This window comes from Trypanosoma brucei, chromosome 7 (genome assembly GCF_000002445.2).
Source record: "Trypanosoma brucei brucei TREU927 chromosome 7, complete sequence".
NCBI lineage: Eukaryota > Euglenozoa > Kinetoplastea > Trypanosomatida > Trypanosomatidae > Trypanosoma > Trypanosoma brucei.
In genome coordinates this window covers 596,528-613,862 of record NC_007280.1, presented here as the reverse complement: position 1 = coordinate 613,862, position 17,335 = coordinate 596,528, and the positions used below count along the sequence as shown (strand labels likewise).

Here is a 17,335-nt window from a genome sequence, read left to right as displayed (position 1 = left end):
GCCCTTCACGGTGTAGGGAGGGGGAGGGTGCAAGTGTGGAGATGCGAGAGCGCCGCCGCCGGTACAGACGGCACGGTTTTAGTGCTGACAAATTATAGAATCCATAGAGAGGGAAAGGTGTGAAAGGCAACGCATGCGGTGTGGGTTCCCACACTCACGGCTCTTCACTACCTGCATACGGACACACATATATACGTGTGTGCGTGTCTGTCTGTAGCAACTTTGTTCAAGTGACAAAACTAAAGGACAACAAAGAAAATGGCAAAAAAAAAACAAATGCCTTTTCTTTCTTTCCCCCCTTTTGTTCCTTTTTTTTTCAAGCGATAACTGCATCACTATCGGTTTAGTAGCATGCAGGTTGCACTTGTTGGAGACGGAGTAAGGGAAAAAGAATGGGAGAGAGATGTTGGTGTTGTGTCAGCAGCTAAATGTGTCCTTTTCTAAATATATTCATTCTGTAATTTTTCGATCCTTCGTTGGATTCATGCCCCGTGGCTTGAGAACAGATCAAAATTGTTATTGTTGTTGGGGGGAAGGGAGGTGGTATAAGGATCACATCAATATTAACATATCCATGATGGGGTGATTACACGCAGCTTGTATGAATGTGAATATGGGTTTGACGACTCATTCGCCATCAAGTAATCGCATAAACACACATGTATACACGCCCAGAGGGAAATAAAGGTGTTAAGAGAGGAAGTGAGTGTTGATGGGAACGGCTTGAAGTTGAGACCAAGCGCCTTCAAATAACGCACCGTCACAACCCACCTCACACATGAAGAGATATGTTGGGCGTGTTCTTGTTTATGGGATTTAAAACAGGTGTCGTGGCTTTTTACCTAATTGTTACTTCCTTGCGCGCGCGTGTGTGTGTGTGTCTGTGTCCGTGTCTGTGCCTGTGCGTATGATTGCAAGCAGTTCTCCTGGAAGTGCTTTTGACCGTGCATTTATGTTTCATCTTTTCTATGTTTTTTTCTTTACTTCAGCGGTGACACAAAAGAATCATTAATTACAACTGGGGTTGCACTCCACAACGAGGAAGGTTATAGGCGAAAAGGTATATAAAATACGGTTTTCAAAGTTTCGTTCCCGCCATTGGTAGGAGCGTGATGGACAAGGACCTCGCGGGGGATATGAAGGCGCTTTTAGCCGCATTGGGAAAGGAAGACGACGTGAGTTGTGGCAATGGGACTGGCACTGCGGGATCGACTTACCCCAGCGATTCGTTAGAGGGTAAACTTGACCAATTGCTCGGTGCTCTGCGGGCGAATGGCTCCGACGTTTGGGAGGGAAAACCATTGCAAGACGATTTGGGAATTCGATTTGACTTCAAACAAAAGGGAAGCTCGGGAGAGCAATCCCATAAGCCGTCGGCGGGCAGCGAAGAATCGGCAAAAGCTTCGTTGGATAGTTTGATGGAAGAGTACGTAGAGGCTGTGGGGAAGGTGCGCATGACGGAGGGTTCTCCAGATGAGTAAAGTGATACCCATTGCTTAACATTTTTTCCCCGTATCCGCGATACGAATACTGCATTGCCGCTGGAATCTTTGGGTGCTGGGTATGCCTTGTGTTGTTCACTGCGCATCTGCGTGTGTTGAAACGACATGCGGTGAGGCTGGTAGCACATACCCATGCCTCTGTGTAACACACCTACGTGAGACACGATACATCAGAGGTTCTCATCATTCGGTGATGTTGTGCGAAGAGGTGTGCGCACCAGGTGAGTTGAAAGCACTGCAAGAAAACAGAGTGATGGGGACCCTAACTCCATGCAGCAGTGTTTTGAAGCTAATTGATGTGTTGTGGGTAACATTAGTTAGAACTAAATGATAATGCACGGAATGGGAAGTAAACACGAAGATATTGAGATGCATACTTGCACCTGCCTTCGTTGCAAATAAAGGATGGCAAAGCACATATCGAGTTCCAGATGGCAGTATCCACAGAGTTTTAGTGACGGCTTCTTTTACGTGGTGGTACGATACGTCCTCCCGCTTTAATATCTATTTTCCCTCCTGTGCATTGAAACATATATAACCGTCTCTTTATGTATATATGTTTCCTCCACTACTACAACGTTTATTTTAGTCATCCTAGGCAAGAAGCGATGGCGTCGAACATTACACAGGAGCGGTACGAACAGCTGAAGAAGGAGCGTACCTTCCACAAATTCACGTACCGTGGCCACGAAATCGACCCACTACTTGCGCTCACTGAGGAGGAGTTCAAGGCACTTGTGCATGCTCGCGCCCGTAGACGCATGAACCGCCACGCGGACCGTCGCGCCCCTGTGCTTTTGAAGCGCCTGCGTGAGGCGAAGAAGAACGTGAAGGCCGGTGAGAAACCGAAAGCTGTGAAGACACACCTTCGTGATGTTGTGATCACGCCTGAGATGGTGGGTTCTGTTGTGGGAATCTACAATGGTCGCCAGTTTAATGCGGTGGAGATCAAGGGTGAGATGATTGGCCATTATCTTGGAGAGTTCTCGCTGACGTACAAACCTGTCGCTCACGGCCGCCCCGGTTTTGGTGCGACTCACTCTTCTCGTTTCATTCCCCTCAAGTAGTGAAGCATGGAGAGTTGAATGGGATGCAATCCATGACTTGTTTGGTCTTGTTTTTATTTTCATTTCTGTGAACGGTGCTTTTGTTTCTTCCCTTTTTTAATGCGCAACTTGTTGGGTTTCACCCCTCGTTTATCTTTTGCTGTCTTCTCTTTTCTTTCAAATGTTACTCTTTTCATTTGGCCTTCGATTTGTTTGTCTGTTCGGTTGCATTTGTAACTGTTTTTTGCTTGTTTCGTGGCTTTAACTTTCCACATATTGGTTCTACAATAACAAACAATATAAAATAACGTGAGAATCGTCGATTAAAAAGGAGGGTATTAAGTTTGACTCCCGTGACCGAGGCGGTTGACGTTAACGAGAAGTACCGTCAAATCACAAAGTAATCTAAAAAGGGGGAAAGTCAGGAAAAGAAAAAAAAAGGGCGCAAGGGAGGTGGAATAAGATGCCAAAAAAAGGGAAAAAGAATGCGACGAAGAACAACGTCAAGGATGTGGATATTGATGCTTTAGTGGCTGCAATTGAGGGCACTTCCGTACCGTCGAAAAACTCGAAGGAGGGAATGACTCGGAAGCAGGCCATGGCCCTGGAGGAGAAGCAAATGGAGGAAGTGCTTACGAAACCCGTGGCTGCAGCTCAACCGCTTGTCGATGAGCATCGTCTACGGATGTCGCTCCTAGCGGAGCGGCTGATGCACGAGAAGGCAATACGTGATGCCGAGGTGGCAAAAGCCCTCGTGCCATTGAAAGAGGAGGAGAAGGCCTGGCAAAAGGTTTCAGACAACAAGTATATTCGCTATGAACAATTCGATGGTGACGAAGAGGTGATGAATTTTATCGTACAACTGTTCACAAAGGAGTTGACAGAGCCTTACAGCAGCTTCACATATGAGTATTTTATTTTCGGATGGCCTGATTTAACAATTGTTGCATACGGTTACGACGGTGAGGACGTGCCTGACGCGTCCGTGAAAGGCAAACGTGTAGGGGCTGTAGTTTCTCGTGTGTCGCGCAAGCACATTGACAGTCCGCTGCGCGGCTACGTAGCTATGTTCGCCGTTATCCCCGAGTTCCGTGGTTTCCGGCTTGGGAGCCGGCTGGTTACGCTCACTATTGAGCTCATGAGGGAAAAGGGGTGTGATGAAGTTTACCTGGAAACTCCGACAAACAACGAACGTGCTCTTTCATTGTACTTGAATTTGGGATTCGCAAAGTCTAAATTTCTGCCGCGCTACTACCTTGATCATTCCGACGCCGTCCGTTTGAAGTTGTGGTTGAAGGATCCCCCGTTCTGTACTCCTGTGCAACCCGCTACTCCGGCTGTAGCTGTGGCTGCCGCTGCTTCTCCTTCTACCTCTACTTCTCCTATCTGAGATTCTTTTAACATCTTTTTACGGAGAGGCGTGCAATCGCTCACGAGTTTACCTGGCAGGCGCAGCCGTAGCGATAAGCTGATCCAGTTTAGGGATAGACCGTGAGACGTATGTACTGAAGCGGAGGTGGAGCATGTCTGAGATTGAAAAGAGTATGAGTAATAGGGTGGAGTGTGGTTTACTGAAAGAAAGGAAAAGGGAGGGGGTGGTGAGCACAATCAACCTGTTGACTTCTTTATTTTCCACGAGAAATCGATCGTCTCACTAGCGGTGGTGGTGTGTTGCGTGTAATGCCTTACATGTAGATGGAGAATATCCTCGTGCGAACATGAGGGATTTCATGGTGGATGCTGCCATTCGAGTTGAGGGAGGAGCCGAACAAAAAGTGAAACAATAAACAAAAAATATAAAGAATAAGATTATTATTGTGTTTTGTTTACACTTACCCCCTTCTTTCCTTCATTTTTTTTCACTTCGTCATTCGTGCGTGTATTTGTGATGACAGCGCGTTGTCGAGTCACACAAGTTACTTAATAATAACGGTGTGGAGGCCAACAGTCGGTGACGACTACCTTTAAACTCGGGGAGGGGCTTGTTTTTGAAGTATTGAGGAAGAGTGGCAGCCCACAATGCGCATTGTTATGTTTGCATGACGTGCATATGAGGAGCCTTCGTGCGCACACTCCGATGCATTTTTTTTTTACCTCTTCTTTTTAACTTCTTTTTTCTCACCTGTTGAAAGTGGGTTAAAAGAGGGCGTGGGAGAAGGACTTGTGTGTGCGTGACAGATCGAAAGAAAGGTGCGCTGCAGAGAATACTTTTTCCTCAAAAAGAAAGTAAAATAGGAGTCCTCTTACATATATACATATATATATATAAAGCCGTTTTAGCTGCTTTCTGCCAGGATTCGTTCTTTCCACGAAGAGCTTATTGGTGGCTATAAAGGAAAGGGAGGGAAGTTTGTTGGAATGTAGTTGGGAAATTTGGGCTAATCATGTCTATACTCCACTACGCATGGATACAGATAGTCACTCGCTCCGTTTACTTCGTTTCCTCGTGTAGTTGTTTGGTAGCAGTACTGCGGCCTCCGCTAACGCGACTTACACGCCCCCTTTTTTTTACTGGTCGGGGAACTGCGGCGTGTTACGATTCCTCTTTCTTAATTCTGCTACTGTGGTGTTCGTAACTTTAAGTACATAAATTAGTTGTTTCCCACTATTTGTTTCTTCTTTATCCTTGTACGCATCCTGTGAAACGTGTATACGGAACAAGGGAGGGAGGGGGCCAATTTTAACAGCAAGGGCCTCACCTCCTACCTTCATTATTATTATTATTGTTATACAAAGAAGCGAAGTGGTGAGGGAGTGACCGACAATTGGGGTTTCGATCAACAGTAGAAGTGCCACGGAGCGAAGGTAAATATAGGACCAAAGAGTCGTGGTCGAGACAATACAATAAAAACGGTGGTCACTGTCAAAAAACGACAGCATGTCCGATGACGCTAAAACCACTCTTAGCCGCAGCGTACTACAGAGTTGCTCTCTAGAATCCACACTGGCGAATGCACGATCGCTAACTCGAACCATGAGTTTCGTGCCACAAATACCTCTGCGATTCGATACCCCAAACAAGAAAAGAAAGGCGACGCGTGACGCTCACTTGGCTACACCTACGAAACCATCTGAACAACCAGTTTGCATGCCGTTATTGAAAAGTGGGAGGGGAGCTTTGGAGCATAAGGTATGGAACACCGACGCCACTCCTACGGAGGGTACAACAAGCACTAAGAAGCGAGTACAGGAAATTGAAACTAGCATGTGCACCACTTGCGCTAGACATGTGCCGGAGCCGCAGCGGTCCATAAACATGGCGAAGGCATTAGACGATATGGGTCGTGTGTATCCTTCATTGTCTGGTGTGATGCTGATAACTCGGCGTTATGTAAAGGAACTCGCCTCAGCGCTAGAGGCAATGCAGGAGTCGCACACATCAGAGGTGAAACGGTTGGAGGAAACAGTGTATAAAAAATATGAAAAGTTTTTCGAGGGAAAAGTACTTCAACTTATCCGCGAAAACCGTAAAACAGAGGCGGTGGCAAAACAACTACGCGAGGAGGTGTTTACGTTGCGAAAGCAGCGTGATGACGAACTATCGAAGGCGAAAGAGATTGTGATGACGCGATTGAATGATTGCGAGCGGAAGGAGGATGAGTTCAACATGCTGAAAAGGCTTGTGACACTGGTGTTTAAAACTAACCAGGGACTCGTCAACCAGGTGGAGGACTTGAGTTCGCTCCTTAGAAAGCATCGCATTGACGTGCCCAAGATAGACGATGCGCTCTTTCTGTACAACAAACCTAAGACATCAAATGCGATCAACTCCAATGAGGATGGCGTGAAAAAACTGAGTGAGCAGGTATCACCTCAGTTTATCGAGGCCTCACGTAAGGAAATGAGCAATTCGCGTCTTACTCTTCAGCGTGAGCTGCTGAATAATGCTTTTGATGATTGCTCCGCGTACCGACTTCAAATTAATGGTCTGCGTACCAGTAACAATAATCTTCGTCTGCAAGTAGCGTCGCTTCAGGGACAGATTGTTGACCTTGAAAAATACATTCATGAGAAGCGCTTCATGAACACCGAGGTTGAGGGCGATGACGTACCTCTGACGCCACGACCGCGTAACTTGCCCTTCGCCATTCAAACGGATCTGGGTGTCGATTTAAAGAAGAGCACGTGTGGAATTGTTGCAGAACTCACAGCGGTTGCAATGAACCTTAAGCACCAGTTAAATTCCTCCGTCCTTGCGCTGCGTCGTCTGGCGAACGTACTCGAATGGATTGATGATGAGAACCTCTTAAAAACCGTTGGGGATGAGGGTGTTTGGGGACTCATTCCAGTGTTCCCAAATTCTATGTGGAACGAAATTCCCCACTTTTTGCGCACCAACGTTGACTGCGATATTCCTAATCTTAACTGGAGCGGTGAGGATGTTTCTTCCCTTTTGTACGACTTCTTTTCTCGCTTTGAAGCATTACGGTTGGCGTGCCGCTTCAAACGGGACTCTAAAATGTTCATACCTCGGGTGTACCAATTGTTCGAACGTATTGAAAATTACCTTGTTCGACTCGATGCAACAGTGTCAGAAGTGGAGGAACGCGTAGAAAATGTTCCTTTTGGTTACGTGGTTACCTATTTCCTCAACAATTTTCTTCGGACGTATACCTACGGGTCGCCTCATCAGCACTTATTCCAGTCAGGGACCGTGGCTCCCACGTATCCATCTAATAACTCCGCCGCCGCAGTTGAAATGGAGTTTGCCAAAGTAAGCTACAACCTCTGGTACGCTGCTCGGCGGCACAAGGATACACAACCATTGTGTTATCTCTTCGTCAATGTGTTGGATGGCCGGCTACCACTTGGGTTGTTCGGTTTGATGGAACGAGTATTACGGAACGCGGAGGCAGGGATATTAAAATATGACACAGACGGAAGCAACTTGTTTACATACAACAAACTTGTGTCATCGGTTCTCAAGGTGGTGGGCGATATGGATGCGCAGGTTGGGCGCTGCGTCGTTCTTGCGGTGGCTGAGACATTTAGGGAGAGTGACGTGCCGGTTGTTGGTGGGAGGATAAATTTCAAGGATGTATCAGCCGACGAAGCCGCGCCGCGAGCCGACGAGCGAAAGGTGCGTCATCGGCCATCCTACCAAGGACAAGGCATTGTGAAAGTAGAGCCGAATAGTAGTCATTACCGCGTAGGCGCGTCGGTTCTCACTCGCTTTTGGCGCCGCCTCGTCATTAGATCTCATGAATACGTATATGATATTATTGAAAGTATTCTTGGTCCCTTCATAGTTGAGAGCCAGGTGGTCGCGGGTGTTTTCTTGCTCCCGATCGTAACCTCAACCGCTGCGATGCAGGCATTCGACGAGAACAAATATGAACCATCAGAAACCTATCTTCAGCGCTCCTGCCCTTTCATGCGAAGCAAGGCGGATAAGCAAAGAGATTCTTCACCGAACAAAGAGAATCCGCAACCCCTCAATCTATCAGAGTCGTATGATATGTTAAGGCTGGAGCGGACGGCCTTCATTCAACCTTTCAAAGATATTTCTTTGGAGGCAGTCTTCACAGATGTTCTGACACGGGTTAAACACATTGGAAGCTCGATTCACTTTTCCATTGATGCATCGGGATCAAAGTTGGTCTCTTCACCAACGGTTTCCGCCGTGAAAACAAACCACCCGTCACCGAGAGAGAACAAAAACCAACGAGAAAACAGTGAAGGTGTGAAGGGGAGAAGGAGCCGATCTAAAAGTATTAGCAAAGGAAAACAACGGGCGAATGAAAGTAACGTACCGTCACCACCGACATCGAGTCTTCGGGACCCTACAAATGACTGTGTGCCACTAAGTCTCGTAGTGCAGTCGGACAAGGACGTTGTGGAGTGGTACGATTTTTGTGCTGCTTTACGCCAGACGGTCATCTCGATACCCAACAGCGTCTTTTCTGACGGAGATGCGAAAACGGAAAGAGAAGATTAGCTTCCTTTAAAGAATTTTTCCTCTCTTGAAGAGAGGTTGCGATCATGTTGTGCTAAGAAATAAAAGGACGTGTGAGACAAGGGGGCCTGAAGAAGCTCGGTAGAGGCTGCTGGTGAGGTGGAAAGAGCACAAGCAAGAAGGAGGGGATTGCCAACGAAAAATATCACAGCCCCCCCTCCTCCAGCTGTGGGTCTCGACTTTGTTAATACATGCGTATGAAATATAAGCACGCATGTGTATTTGTACGTGTATAACCCCACCCAACGGGATCACATCCACCTGAGATATGCGCAACTAGCTGATCGGGTTGGTGCCAGATCATGGCAGATGATCCTTCGCTACATTTTCCATGACGCGGTTACCAATTTTCGGAGAATCAAAACGAGGAAACTTGTGGCTGAATATATTCTCTGTTTGGTCTTCATTATAGCTGTTTGTTGATGTAGATGTTCCGATACAGAACGCGGAAAGGTGTTCACTTTTTACGATGCTTTGGATATGATCACTTCTTCAGATGACTTGCGGTCCACCGGCCTCGCGTTTCTCTCCCCCCTGATTGTAACAGTTTGATATATATTTATATATTCATATGTACGAACGAAGAGGAGGCCGTCACTTGTGATAAGGTGTTCGTCTCCAAAAGTGGTGTTAACACACCTAAGCGTTTGTTGGAGTAACGGCTTTTCCCTTCCTGGTGGCTTTCCGCTTTTATGTCTTTTCCCTCCCTTTTCCTTATAATTAATATCGTGTAGACGGAGAGAAGGCGATGGCGTCGAACATTACACAGGAGCGGTACGAACAGCTGAAGAAGGAGCGTACCTTCCACAAATTCACGTACCGTGGCCACGAAATCGACCCACTACTTGCGCTCACTGAGGAGGAGTTCAAGGCACTTGTGCATGCTCGCGCCCGTAGACGCATGAACCGCCACGCGGACCGTCGCGCCCCTGTGCTTTTGAAGCGCCTGCGTGAGGCGAAGAAGAACGTGAAGGCCGGTGAGAAACCGAAAGCTGTGAAGACACACCTTCGTGATGTTGTGATCACGCCTGAGATGGTGGGTTCTGTTGTGGGAATCTACAATGGTCGCCAGTTTAATGCGGTGGAGATCAAGGGTGAGATGATTGGCCATTATCTTGGAGAGTTCTCGCTGACGTACAAACCTGTCGCTCACGGCCGCCCCGGTTTTGGTGCGACTCACTCTTCTCGTTTCATTCCCCTCAAGTAGTGAAGCATGGAGAGTTGAATGGGATGCAATCCATGACTTGTTTGGTCTTGTTTCACGCCTGCCGATGCATCATTTTGTGGTATTGTGTTGCCTTCCCTTCGATCAAGAACACTAAGTTTAGTTATGTTCTTTCTTTCTTTTTTTTTATTGCTTGTGAAAGCACTCCATTTTTTTTGGTTGGTATGAGGGGGGGAGTCCCTGCTGTTTTGACATCTTATTCCGTGTTATGTCTGCTTGTTGATATTGAATTTGGTTTGGATGTTCGTTTTCTTTTTTCCTCGCCTTTCTTTTCTGTTTTTTTTTAAATGTACATTAGGTGCTGTATCTCAACAAAGGCTTATTGGTGGGACGTATTTACTGGATCATTTTATTCAAAGCACTTTCCGTGCAGCTGTTTCTCTGAATTAAGTGAGGAAAGGGATTTAGGAAAGGACGACAGGTGGGCTGATAACGGGGTACAGCGGATTAAAAACCTGACAACAAACAGGGATAAATAAAAGAAAGAATATTTTGTAATAAAAACTCTTAACCCACATTCCAGGTAGGTAAGAAAAAAGAGAAATAAGAAAATTTGGCCGATAGCCAGGGAGGGGGAGGTTAAGTGTGATTGTGTTATTAGTTATACATATATACACATTTATTGGCACTTGTTTTGTTTTTGTTTTTAGGTTGACGGAGTTTGTCTAACCCCCTGGTAGTGTGTGCACGACGGAAGGCAGTTGGGGCCGGGCAAATTCGCACGAACCTGTGACTGGTGCTGCTTCTGTGGTGGTATAAAACACACCAAAAGGGCATTAAGTAAAAGGGAGTTTGAATTCTCCACTCATTTTTGGTGGAGTGGAGGTGTGAATCTTCTCTCTTTCTGTTTTTTTCGTGACAGTATCACCGTCTTCGTGCGCACTTTTGTAGACGCGTTCGTTTACCTGGAAGTTCTTCTTTGAGCGCTTAATAGGAGCCGAACCCACCTGTTGCGGACACAGGTCAATACGCTGCGGCGTGAAAGTGCGACAAGTGCCAGGCTTTCCCCCTCCCTTATCAACGTCTTATGCGTTGGTGAGTGTTATTCCGTGGTGCAGAGGTGACTTTAGGTATTATAACGAGCGACGCAATATCGCTGTAAAGAGACACGGAAAGCAATTGGAAGAAGTTTCACTTACGTGCAACGCTGGTTGCCTTAAGACACCAGGTATTCACAGGAAGCAGCAGCGGTGACAAAGAAGAATTTAGTCATTTGAGTTGCCCTCAGTGTGAAGGTGCCAGGAGCACATCTACCTTCAAGTTTCCTGTCTAATATATATATATTAGTCACTCATCTGCACAAGACTGAACGCCTATCACGGTTACCAAGTACGTGGGTGTGTTTCCACAACTACCGCATTTCGTTAGTTGCCAGCGCATCTTCTGATGAGATCGCGAAATACGGATGCGCCATCGAGACGCCGTGGAGGTTTAGCGCGGGCTGCAGGGCTCCTCAAGCGTGCGGCGACTAGAAGGGATAGTTTGGAGAGCAAAACCGTAGCCAGCTTCACGTCATCCCCACCCCCTTCCGCTCCACAAGATCGCGTCTCTCGCACCAGTACTGTGGGGATGTGGGAAGATGTTGACACGCGGTCTGCATCGCGGTATTATGAAAAGAACCCTCCTTCTCCCATTAGGCTTAACTCCGCCTTCCATCGTTCTTATGGTGGGCAGGTTGGACAGGGGTTCAAAGCAGCACGTGCTCACCCAATGAGTGCAACAACCTCTATCGGTCGCTTCGGTTCTATTCTGTTCAGCGGCGACACAGTGTCTGTGCCCAGGGGGCGAGGCCATTCTAAGAGTCCTGCGCTTTCTCCGGCTGCTGATATAATTGCTCACATCGTCACAGATGACCTGAAGGGTAGTGTAGAGAGGAGCCGGCGTGAAGTATCAACTGACCCCCCATGTTGGAGGGTTCAGCACGATGAGGACATTGCACGGCATGAACTCCACATAGAAGAAATGGAAGCGTATTCCGCTCTAATTCAAAAAATGATGACACATAGAGTGCTTCAGGTTAAAGCTTATCAGCAGCGGTTAGATGCAGAAGAAAAGATGTGGTTAGCACTACAAAATGTACATGCTGTAATCGAGAAGGAGGAGGAGAGACGCAACTTGATAGTTAGCAAGGAAAGCGTCGATAGGCGCAACCTCACGAGGAAGGTTGATGGCGGCGAGTGTAGCGACGAGGAGGAACCAGCGGTGGAAATAAACCCAGGTGAATGGATTAGTTACGCGTATCCGCTACAAACTGAAAAGCTGCGTATACAAGAGTCAGCACAACGTCAACGAATGTATCTTGAACACGCCATTGCAATCCATAAATTACAAACAAGGATGAGATTGGCACTAAAAATGTTAAACGCTGCACGAATAAAGAAAGAGGAAATAGATGAGAAAGGACATCCAACTGAAAAATATCCAGTTAGAAAATCTAACACCAATGAGAGTCTCCTTCTATGGAACTCTTGGGACTCCGACTTGGATGAGGCGATGGATCAAGAAATATACGAACTCATAAATATTTTATGGAAAAACGACAAAGTGTCACACTCCACACCAACGACGCTCAACGAAACACAGGACATGGCTTCAACGCAATCACCAACTAAACGACACATAAAGGCAGACGATGAAGAGCCAGAAAAAATAAAGACAACAGAACGAGAGGGGATCATAAACACACATGAACAAAGGAAAAACTACAAGCAAAGAATAATATGCAGGGAGGAGCACGAGAGGGATAAGATAATGGAAAACGAGGTAAACGCCATGTTCAACATACTACGAAACACAAATAAAACACAAAAAGAAGAAATTTACGAAGATGCAAATAAAGAAAAAATACAAAAAAAAATAGAAGAGAAAAAAAAAGACGAATATTCACACGAAATCAAAGAAAACAATCATCAAGGCATATCGGATAAAGACAATGAAAACAGCACAAAAAATAACTCAGCGGAAACAAATAACAAATCCAACGAAACACGTATACGCAGTACATCTACAAAAGTTGATTGTGCATTTGATCTCCATGATCAATTCACTGATGACATGCTTGCAATATCTATGGATAATGCCACCACAACTGAAACACAGGACCGTGAAGGATTGCAAGGTGATGAATGCCGTGAGCGGTTTGCATTATGTGCTTCTGCTATTGAAGGTGAAGAGGACGCCTCCCGCAAAGATATTGTGTGTGCATATGATGATTGTGCATTTGATCTCCATGATCAATTCACTGATGACATGCTTGCAATATCTATGGATAATGTCACCACGACTGAAACACAGGACCGTGAAGGATTGCAAGGTGATGAATGCCGTGAGCGGTTTGCATTATGTGCTTCTGCTATTGAAGGTGAAGAGGACGCCTCCCGCAAAGATATTGTGTGTGCATATGATGATTGTGCATTTGATCTCCATGATCAATTCACTGATGACATGCTTGCAATATCTATGGATAATGTCACCGCAACTGAAACACAGGACCGTGAAGGATTGCAAGGTGATGAATGCCGTGAGCGGTTTGCATTATGTGCTTCTGCTATTGAAGGTGAAGAGGACGCCTCCCGCAAAGATATTGTCTGTGCATATGATGATTGTGCATTTGATCTCCATGATCAATTCACTGATGACATGCTTGCGATATCTATGGATAATGTCACCACAACTGAAACACAGGACCGTGAAGGATTGCAAGGTGATGAATGCCGTGAGCGGTTTGCATTATGTGCTTCTGCTATTGAAGGTGAAGAGGACGCCTCCCGCAAAGATATTGTGTGTGCATATGATGATTGTGCATTTGATCTCCATGATCAATTTACTGATGACATGCTTGCAATATCTATGGATAATGTCACCACAACTGAAACACAGGACCGTGAAGGATTGCAAGGTGATGAATGCCGTGAGCGGTTTGCATTATGTGCTTCTGCTATTGAAGGTGAAGAGGACGCCTCCCGCAAAGATATTGTGTGTGCATATGATGATTGTGCATTTGATCTCCATGATCAATTCACTGATGACATGCTTGCGATATCTATGGATAATGCCACCACAACTGAAACACAGGACCCTAAAGGGTTGTATTTTTTTGCTGAAACGTTGATAACTTTTAGTGCTGGTGAAAGTACGGAATCTACCTTCGGTGATAAAGCTGGTGATGTGCCATATTCTGGATTTGATAGTGAGAGGAGGGGACTTGCACTTGGTGCCTTCAATACATATGGTGCTGGAACTTCTTTGCAAAATGACGGCTTACGCGCAGGAGAAGGAGTTGACTCGTTGCGACCTTTTAGTGCTGGTGAAACTGCAGAATCTACCTTCGGTGATAAAGCTGGTGATGTGCTATATTCTGGATTTGATAGTGACAGGAGGGGACTTGCACTTGGTGCCTTCAATACATATGGTGCTGGAACTTCTTTGCAAAATGACGGCTTACGCGCAGGAGAAGGAGTTGACGCTTCTGGTTCTTTTTCCTGTAGTCTTATGGACGTGGAGGAGGATGAGCGGATTCTTTTATTGCAGGAGGAGGATAGGCGGTTCAAACGGTTGCTGAAGCGTTTTGTTTCCCGTCCGGTAAATGATTTAGAAAAACGTCGTGGTACTCCGAATATGCGGGTTGATGTTGCTTCATTTACGTGTGGTTGTGTGTTGGAGAGATGGGTTATCCGTAACCGCTGAGATCGTGATTTTTTTTTCTATACTTTGTGTTACTGCTAGAATATTTTTTAGATGTTTTCTTGTGTATTGAGCATAGTTTTGGATGTGTTTGTGTCCCTTTTCCTTGACCGCAAACTTTTTCTTTTTTTGAAGTTTTGTAATTTCTCTTCTTGAATTGTTAATATCTGTGTTATTTTCGCTCTTACCTCACTTTCTCTGTTAATGATGTCGTGCTGTTTAGTCATATCTTTGTTTTTTATGTGCATTTTCTATATTCAAAAAACCGAAAAGGGTCCTTTTTGGGGTGAGTGATGTAAAGTTTTGTGTGATGATTGTTGGGTTGTATTGGTTGGGTGCCCACTGTTCATTATGACACATTGCACTTTATTGATGTTCTCGTTGTTGTTATTGTTTTATTTGATTTATTTCTCAGCCTTTTTGCAGGTATAAGTGCTGTGACCCTTCTTGACGTTAGGCTCAATGACAAGTGCTTTTTTTGTACGTTAAAATTCCATGGTGTTGTGGTTTGTTATTTGCGTCAATCCCCCTTTGACATTTTAAAAATCTCAATCATTAATTTCTAAACTGTTTGATCGTGTCACTCAGTTGGTAGGGGGACGTTTGGGATGATTTCTTATTTGGTATTGTGTGTTGTGCAGTAAATTTACGTTTATTTTGTAGGAAAGAGGTATTCTAGATATTTTTGAGATACCGGCGTTTTGTTTTGCGAAGGTGGTTCATGTCGTATAAGTTTCCATTACTTTGTGATACCAAATGGGCGCTAAGTTGGATCGTTTCTGACAAATTAGTTCATAGATTTCCTCCCATTGAATGCTGTTCCAGAAGTTCAATTTATTCACGAAACAGTTGTGTTCTTTTTTTTTCTTTTTACTGTGGCATATTTCGCCGTGTGCTCTTCCTTGTTTGTGTATTGACGGTCGCCTACGTACCGAGTGTTTTTGTACTTCCTTTTTTTTCCTGTTTGGAGTTGCAGAAGCAGGAACTGAGAACTAGGAACAAGAACTCCTGCGCACATTCGTGTGTATTTTGTTAAGTATAGACACTCACAGCGACACTAACTGATGAGCATCGTCAATCAGCTCACACCAGCCGAGAGGCGTATATTGAATGAGGCATTGGAAAATGCGGAGAAAAGAGCATGCAATGGTGCGCTTGCGGCGGCAGAAGGAACCCAATTTCCATTAATTCCAGGAGTTGCGACTGCGGGGGCAAGACGTGCCAAACCCAAGGCATGCAACACGATGGAGCGCATTTCTCAACAGGAGCGTCAGGAACGTGAGTTGTGGATGGCTGTGGAACGCAGTCTTGAGCATCCTTTTGTGTACCGCACAGACTCTAGCAAAGAACTTGCCGTCAATATGCTGCGGCGGATTCCGAGACTAAAGGATCTTTCGTTAAGAGACTTAGAGACCATGTCCTCAACGATGCGAATAGCACACGTGGGTGATGGTGTGGTGCTTGCGGGGAACCAACCTCGGAAAACCGAGGCAAACGTAGAAACGATGGATTACATTGACCGCTACTCGTTGGTGGTAAATGAGGACACTGCCACAACCGCCGGCTGGAGTTCTGATGTGGACTTGGCACCAAAAGCAGAGAGGGAGGTAACTAGCGCGCAAGAAGCATCAGAGCAGGGACGGGATGACAGTAGTTGTTCTCCTTCGAAAAGTAGCGCGAGGCATGATATGGCGAGGTACGTTTACGTTTTACTACGTGGTAATGTTTTACTGCGCCTCCCGTTTAAATGCCCAATGGATGCACTTGTCGAACCGTACGAGATGTTTGGTCTTCCGACGACACTAGCAGCTCTACCGGAGGATGCCTACTACCAAACATGTTCAGATTGCGTACTTCTTTGCTTCCCAAGGAACAAGGAATACGTGATGGACGGAGTGCTCAAACGTCTGGACAAGCGCCTGGTGCAAGAACAGACCACCTTTCTGCAGCAGCATCTTCGTGTGAAAGTTTTAACGCACTGGACACCGCAAGAATACGAAAGATGTGCCCGTGCACTTGTGCCGCTGCGTGTATCCTGGCGACAAATGGTAGTTGAGCAGGATATGGAATCGGATGCTATGTACTTTATAAAAGAGGGGCAATGCGTAGTTGTTCGTAATGTACCACTACCACGTGGTCGCGCGCGCTACGGTAGACGAGTGCATGAGGGCAGTGTTACCTGTTTTCCCTCTACTGGTGCAAAAGCGAGGCAGTCACGCCAACTCAATGAATCGGTGACATCGTTTGGCCACTTTCCCTCGTCAGTACCACGCGGCCAACAACACAATTTGCCATCGCAGACTATGAAATTTGTGGAGGTCGCCACGTTGCGCGAGGGTGAATTCTTTGGGGAATTGGGGTTACTTAGTCATGAGGTTGATAGGAAACCTGACGTAGAGAAAATCCGGTCTGAGGCCTACTGGCGAAACACACTTGCTGCTGCAAAGGATGCGCCGACCGATTATGCACCCTTAGATGGGGAGTTGCCGTTGCAGAAAGTGTTGCAACCTCTTTCCAGTGGATCACCATCACCAAGGGGGATCGAAGGAGATCCTACATCATTCGCCCTCGGTTTAGAACCAACCAATAAATTTTCTATGTTTCCACAGCCTACAATGGGGCGACAGGCGAGTGTGTACACAAGATGCCCATGTGTTTTTTACATGTTACCTTACGATCGTTGCAGGGAACTCTTTGGTGCGCGTGAGTATGCCCAGTTGAAGGAGTTTGCCAATGGATATCCATCCCGTGAAGACATTGAGATCCACTACGAGAGACAACGGAAATGGAGCAAATATCGTAAAACATTGGTAAACGATGTTCTGAATGATGCGAGCAACATGCGGCAGAAATCACACGAGGGTTGCAGTCGTGTCAAGTGATACGCGATGTGTCACACTAACGTTTGTTCGCCACCGAAGGG

The 17,335-nt window shown here is 46.0% G+C and overlaps 7 protein-coding genes across 7 annotated transcripts, besides 3 other annotated features; all 7 read left to right on the top strand.

Annotated features, from left to right (window-relative positions):
- Positions 1-17,335: part of a sequence feature (sequence corresponds to BAC RPCI93-22O10) that runs on past both edges of the window.
- Positions 859-910: a microsatellite.
- On the top strand, positions 1,113-1,481 carry Tb927.7.2380 (hypothetical protein, conserved; the record flags this gene model as incomplete). The annotated part of the gene is made up of 1 exon (XM_840768.1): positions 1,113-1,481. One exon carries the CDS (start codon positions 1,113-1,115, stop codon positions 1,479-1,481), a length of 369 nt encoding a protein of 122 aa, XP_845861.1.
- Positions 2,111-2,569, top strand: Tb927.7.2370 (40S ribosomal protein S15, putative; the record flags this gene model as incomplete). Its single annotated transcript, XM_840767.1, has 1 exon — positions 2,111-2,569. One exon carries the CDS (start codon positions 2,111-2,113, stop codon positions 2,567-2,569), a length of 459 nt encoding a protein of 152 aa, XP_845860.1.
- Tb927.7.2360 (N-acetyltransferase, putative) lies at positions 3,012-3,938 on the top strand (the record flags this gene model as incomplete). Its single annotated transcript, XM_840766.1, has 1 exon — positions 3,012-3,938. The coding sequence occupies one exon, from the start codon at positions 3,012-3,014 to the stop codon at positions 3,936-3,938; it is 927 nt and encodes a 308-aa protein (XP_845859.1).
- Positions 5,427-8,486, top strand: Tb927.7.2350 (hypothetical protein, conserved; the record flags this gene model as incomplete). Its single annotated transcript, XM_840765.1, has 1 exon — positions 5,427-8,486. One exon carries the CDS (start codon positions 5,427-5,429, stop codon positions 8,484-8,486), a length of 3,060 nt encoding a protein of 1,019 aa, XP_845858.1.
- Tb927.7.2340 (40S ribosomal protein S15, putative) lies at positions 9,253-9,711 on the top strand (the record flags this gene model as incomplete). Its single annotated transcript, XM_840764.1, has 1 exon — positions 9,253-9,711. One exon carries the CDS (start codon positions 9,253-9,255, stop codon positions 9,709-9,711), a length of 459 nt encoding a protein of 152 aa, XP_845857.1.
- Positions 11,116-14,415, top strand: Tb927.7.2330 (hypothetical protein, conserved; the record flags this gene model as incomplete). The annotated part of the gene is made up of 1 exon (XM_840763.1): positions 11,116-14,415. The coding sequence occupies one exon, from the start codon at positions 11,116-11,118 to the stop codon at positions 14,413-14,415; it is 3,300 nt and encodes a 1,099-aa protein (XP_845856.1).
- Positions 12,519-12,605: a sequence feature (T-rich).
- Tb927.7.2320 (hypothetical protein, conserved) lies at positions 15,477-17,294 on the top strand (the record flags this gene model as incomplete). Its single annotated transcript, XM_840762.1, has 1 exon — positions 15,477-17,294. One exon carries the CDS (start codon positions 15,477-15,479, stop codon positions 17,292-17,294), a length of 1,818 nt encoding a protein of 605 aa, XP_845855.1.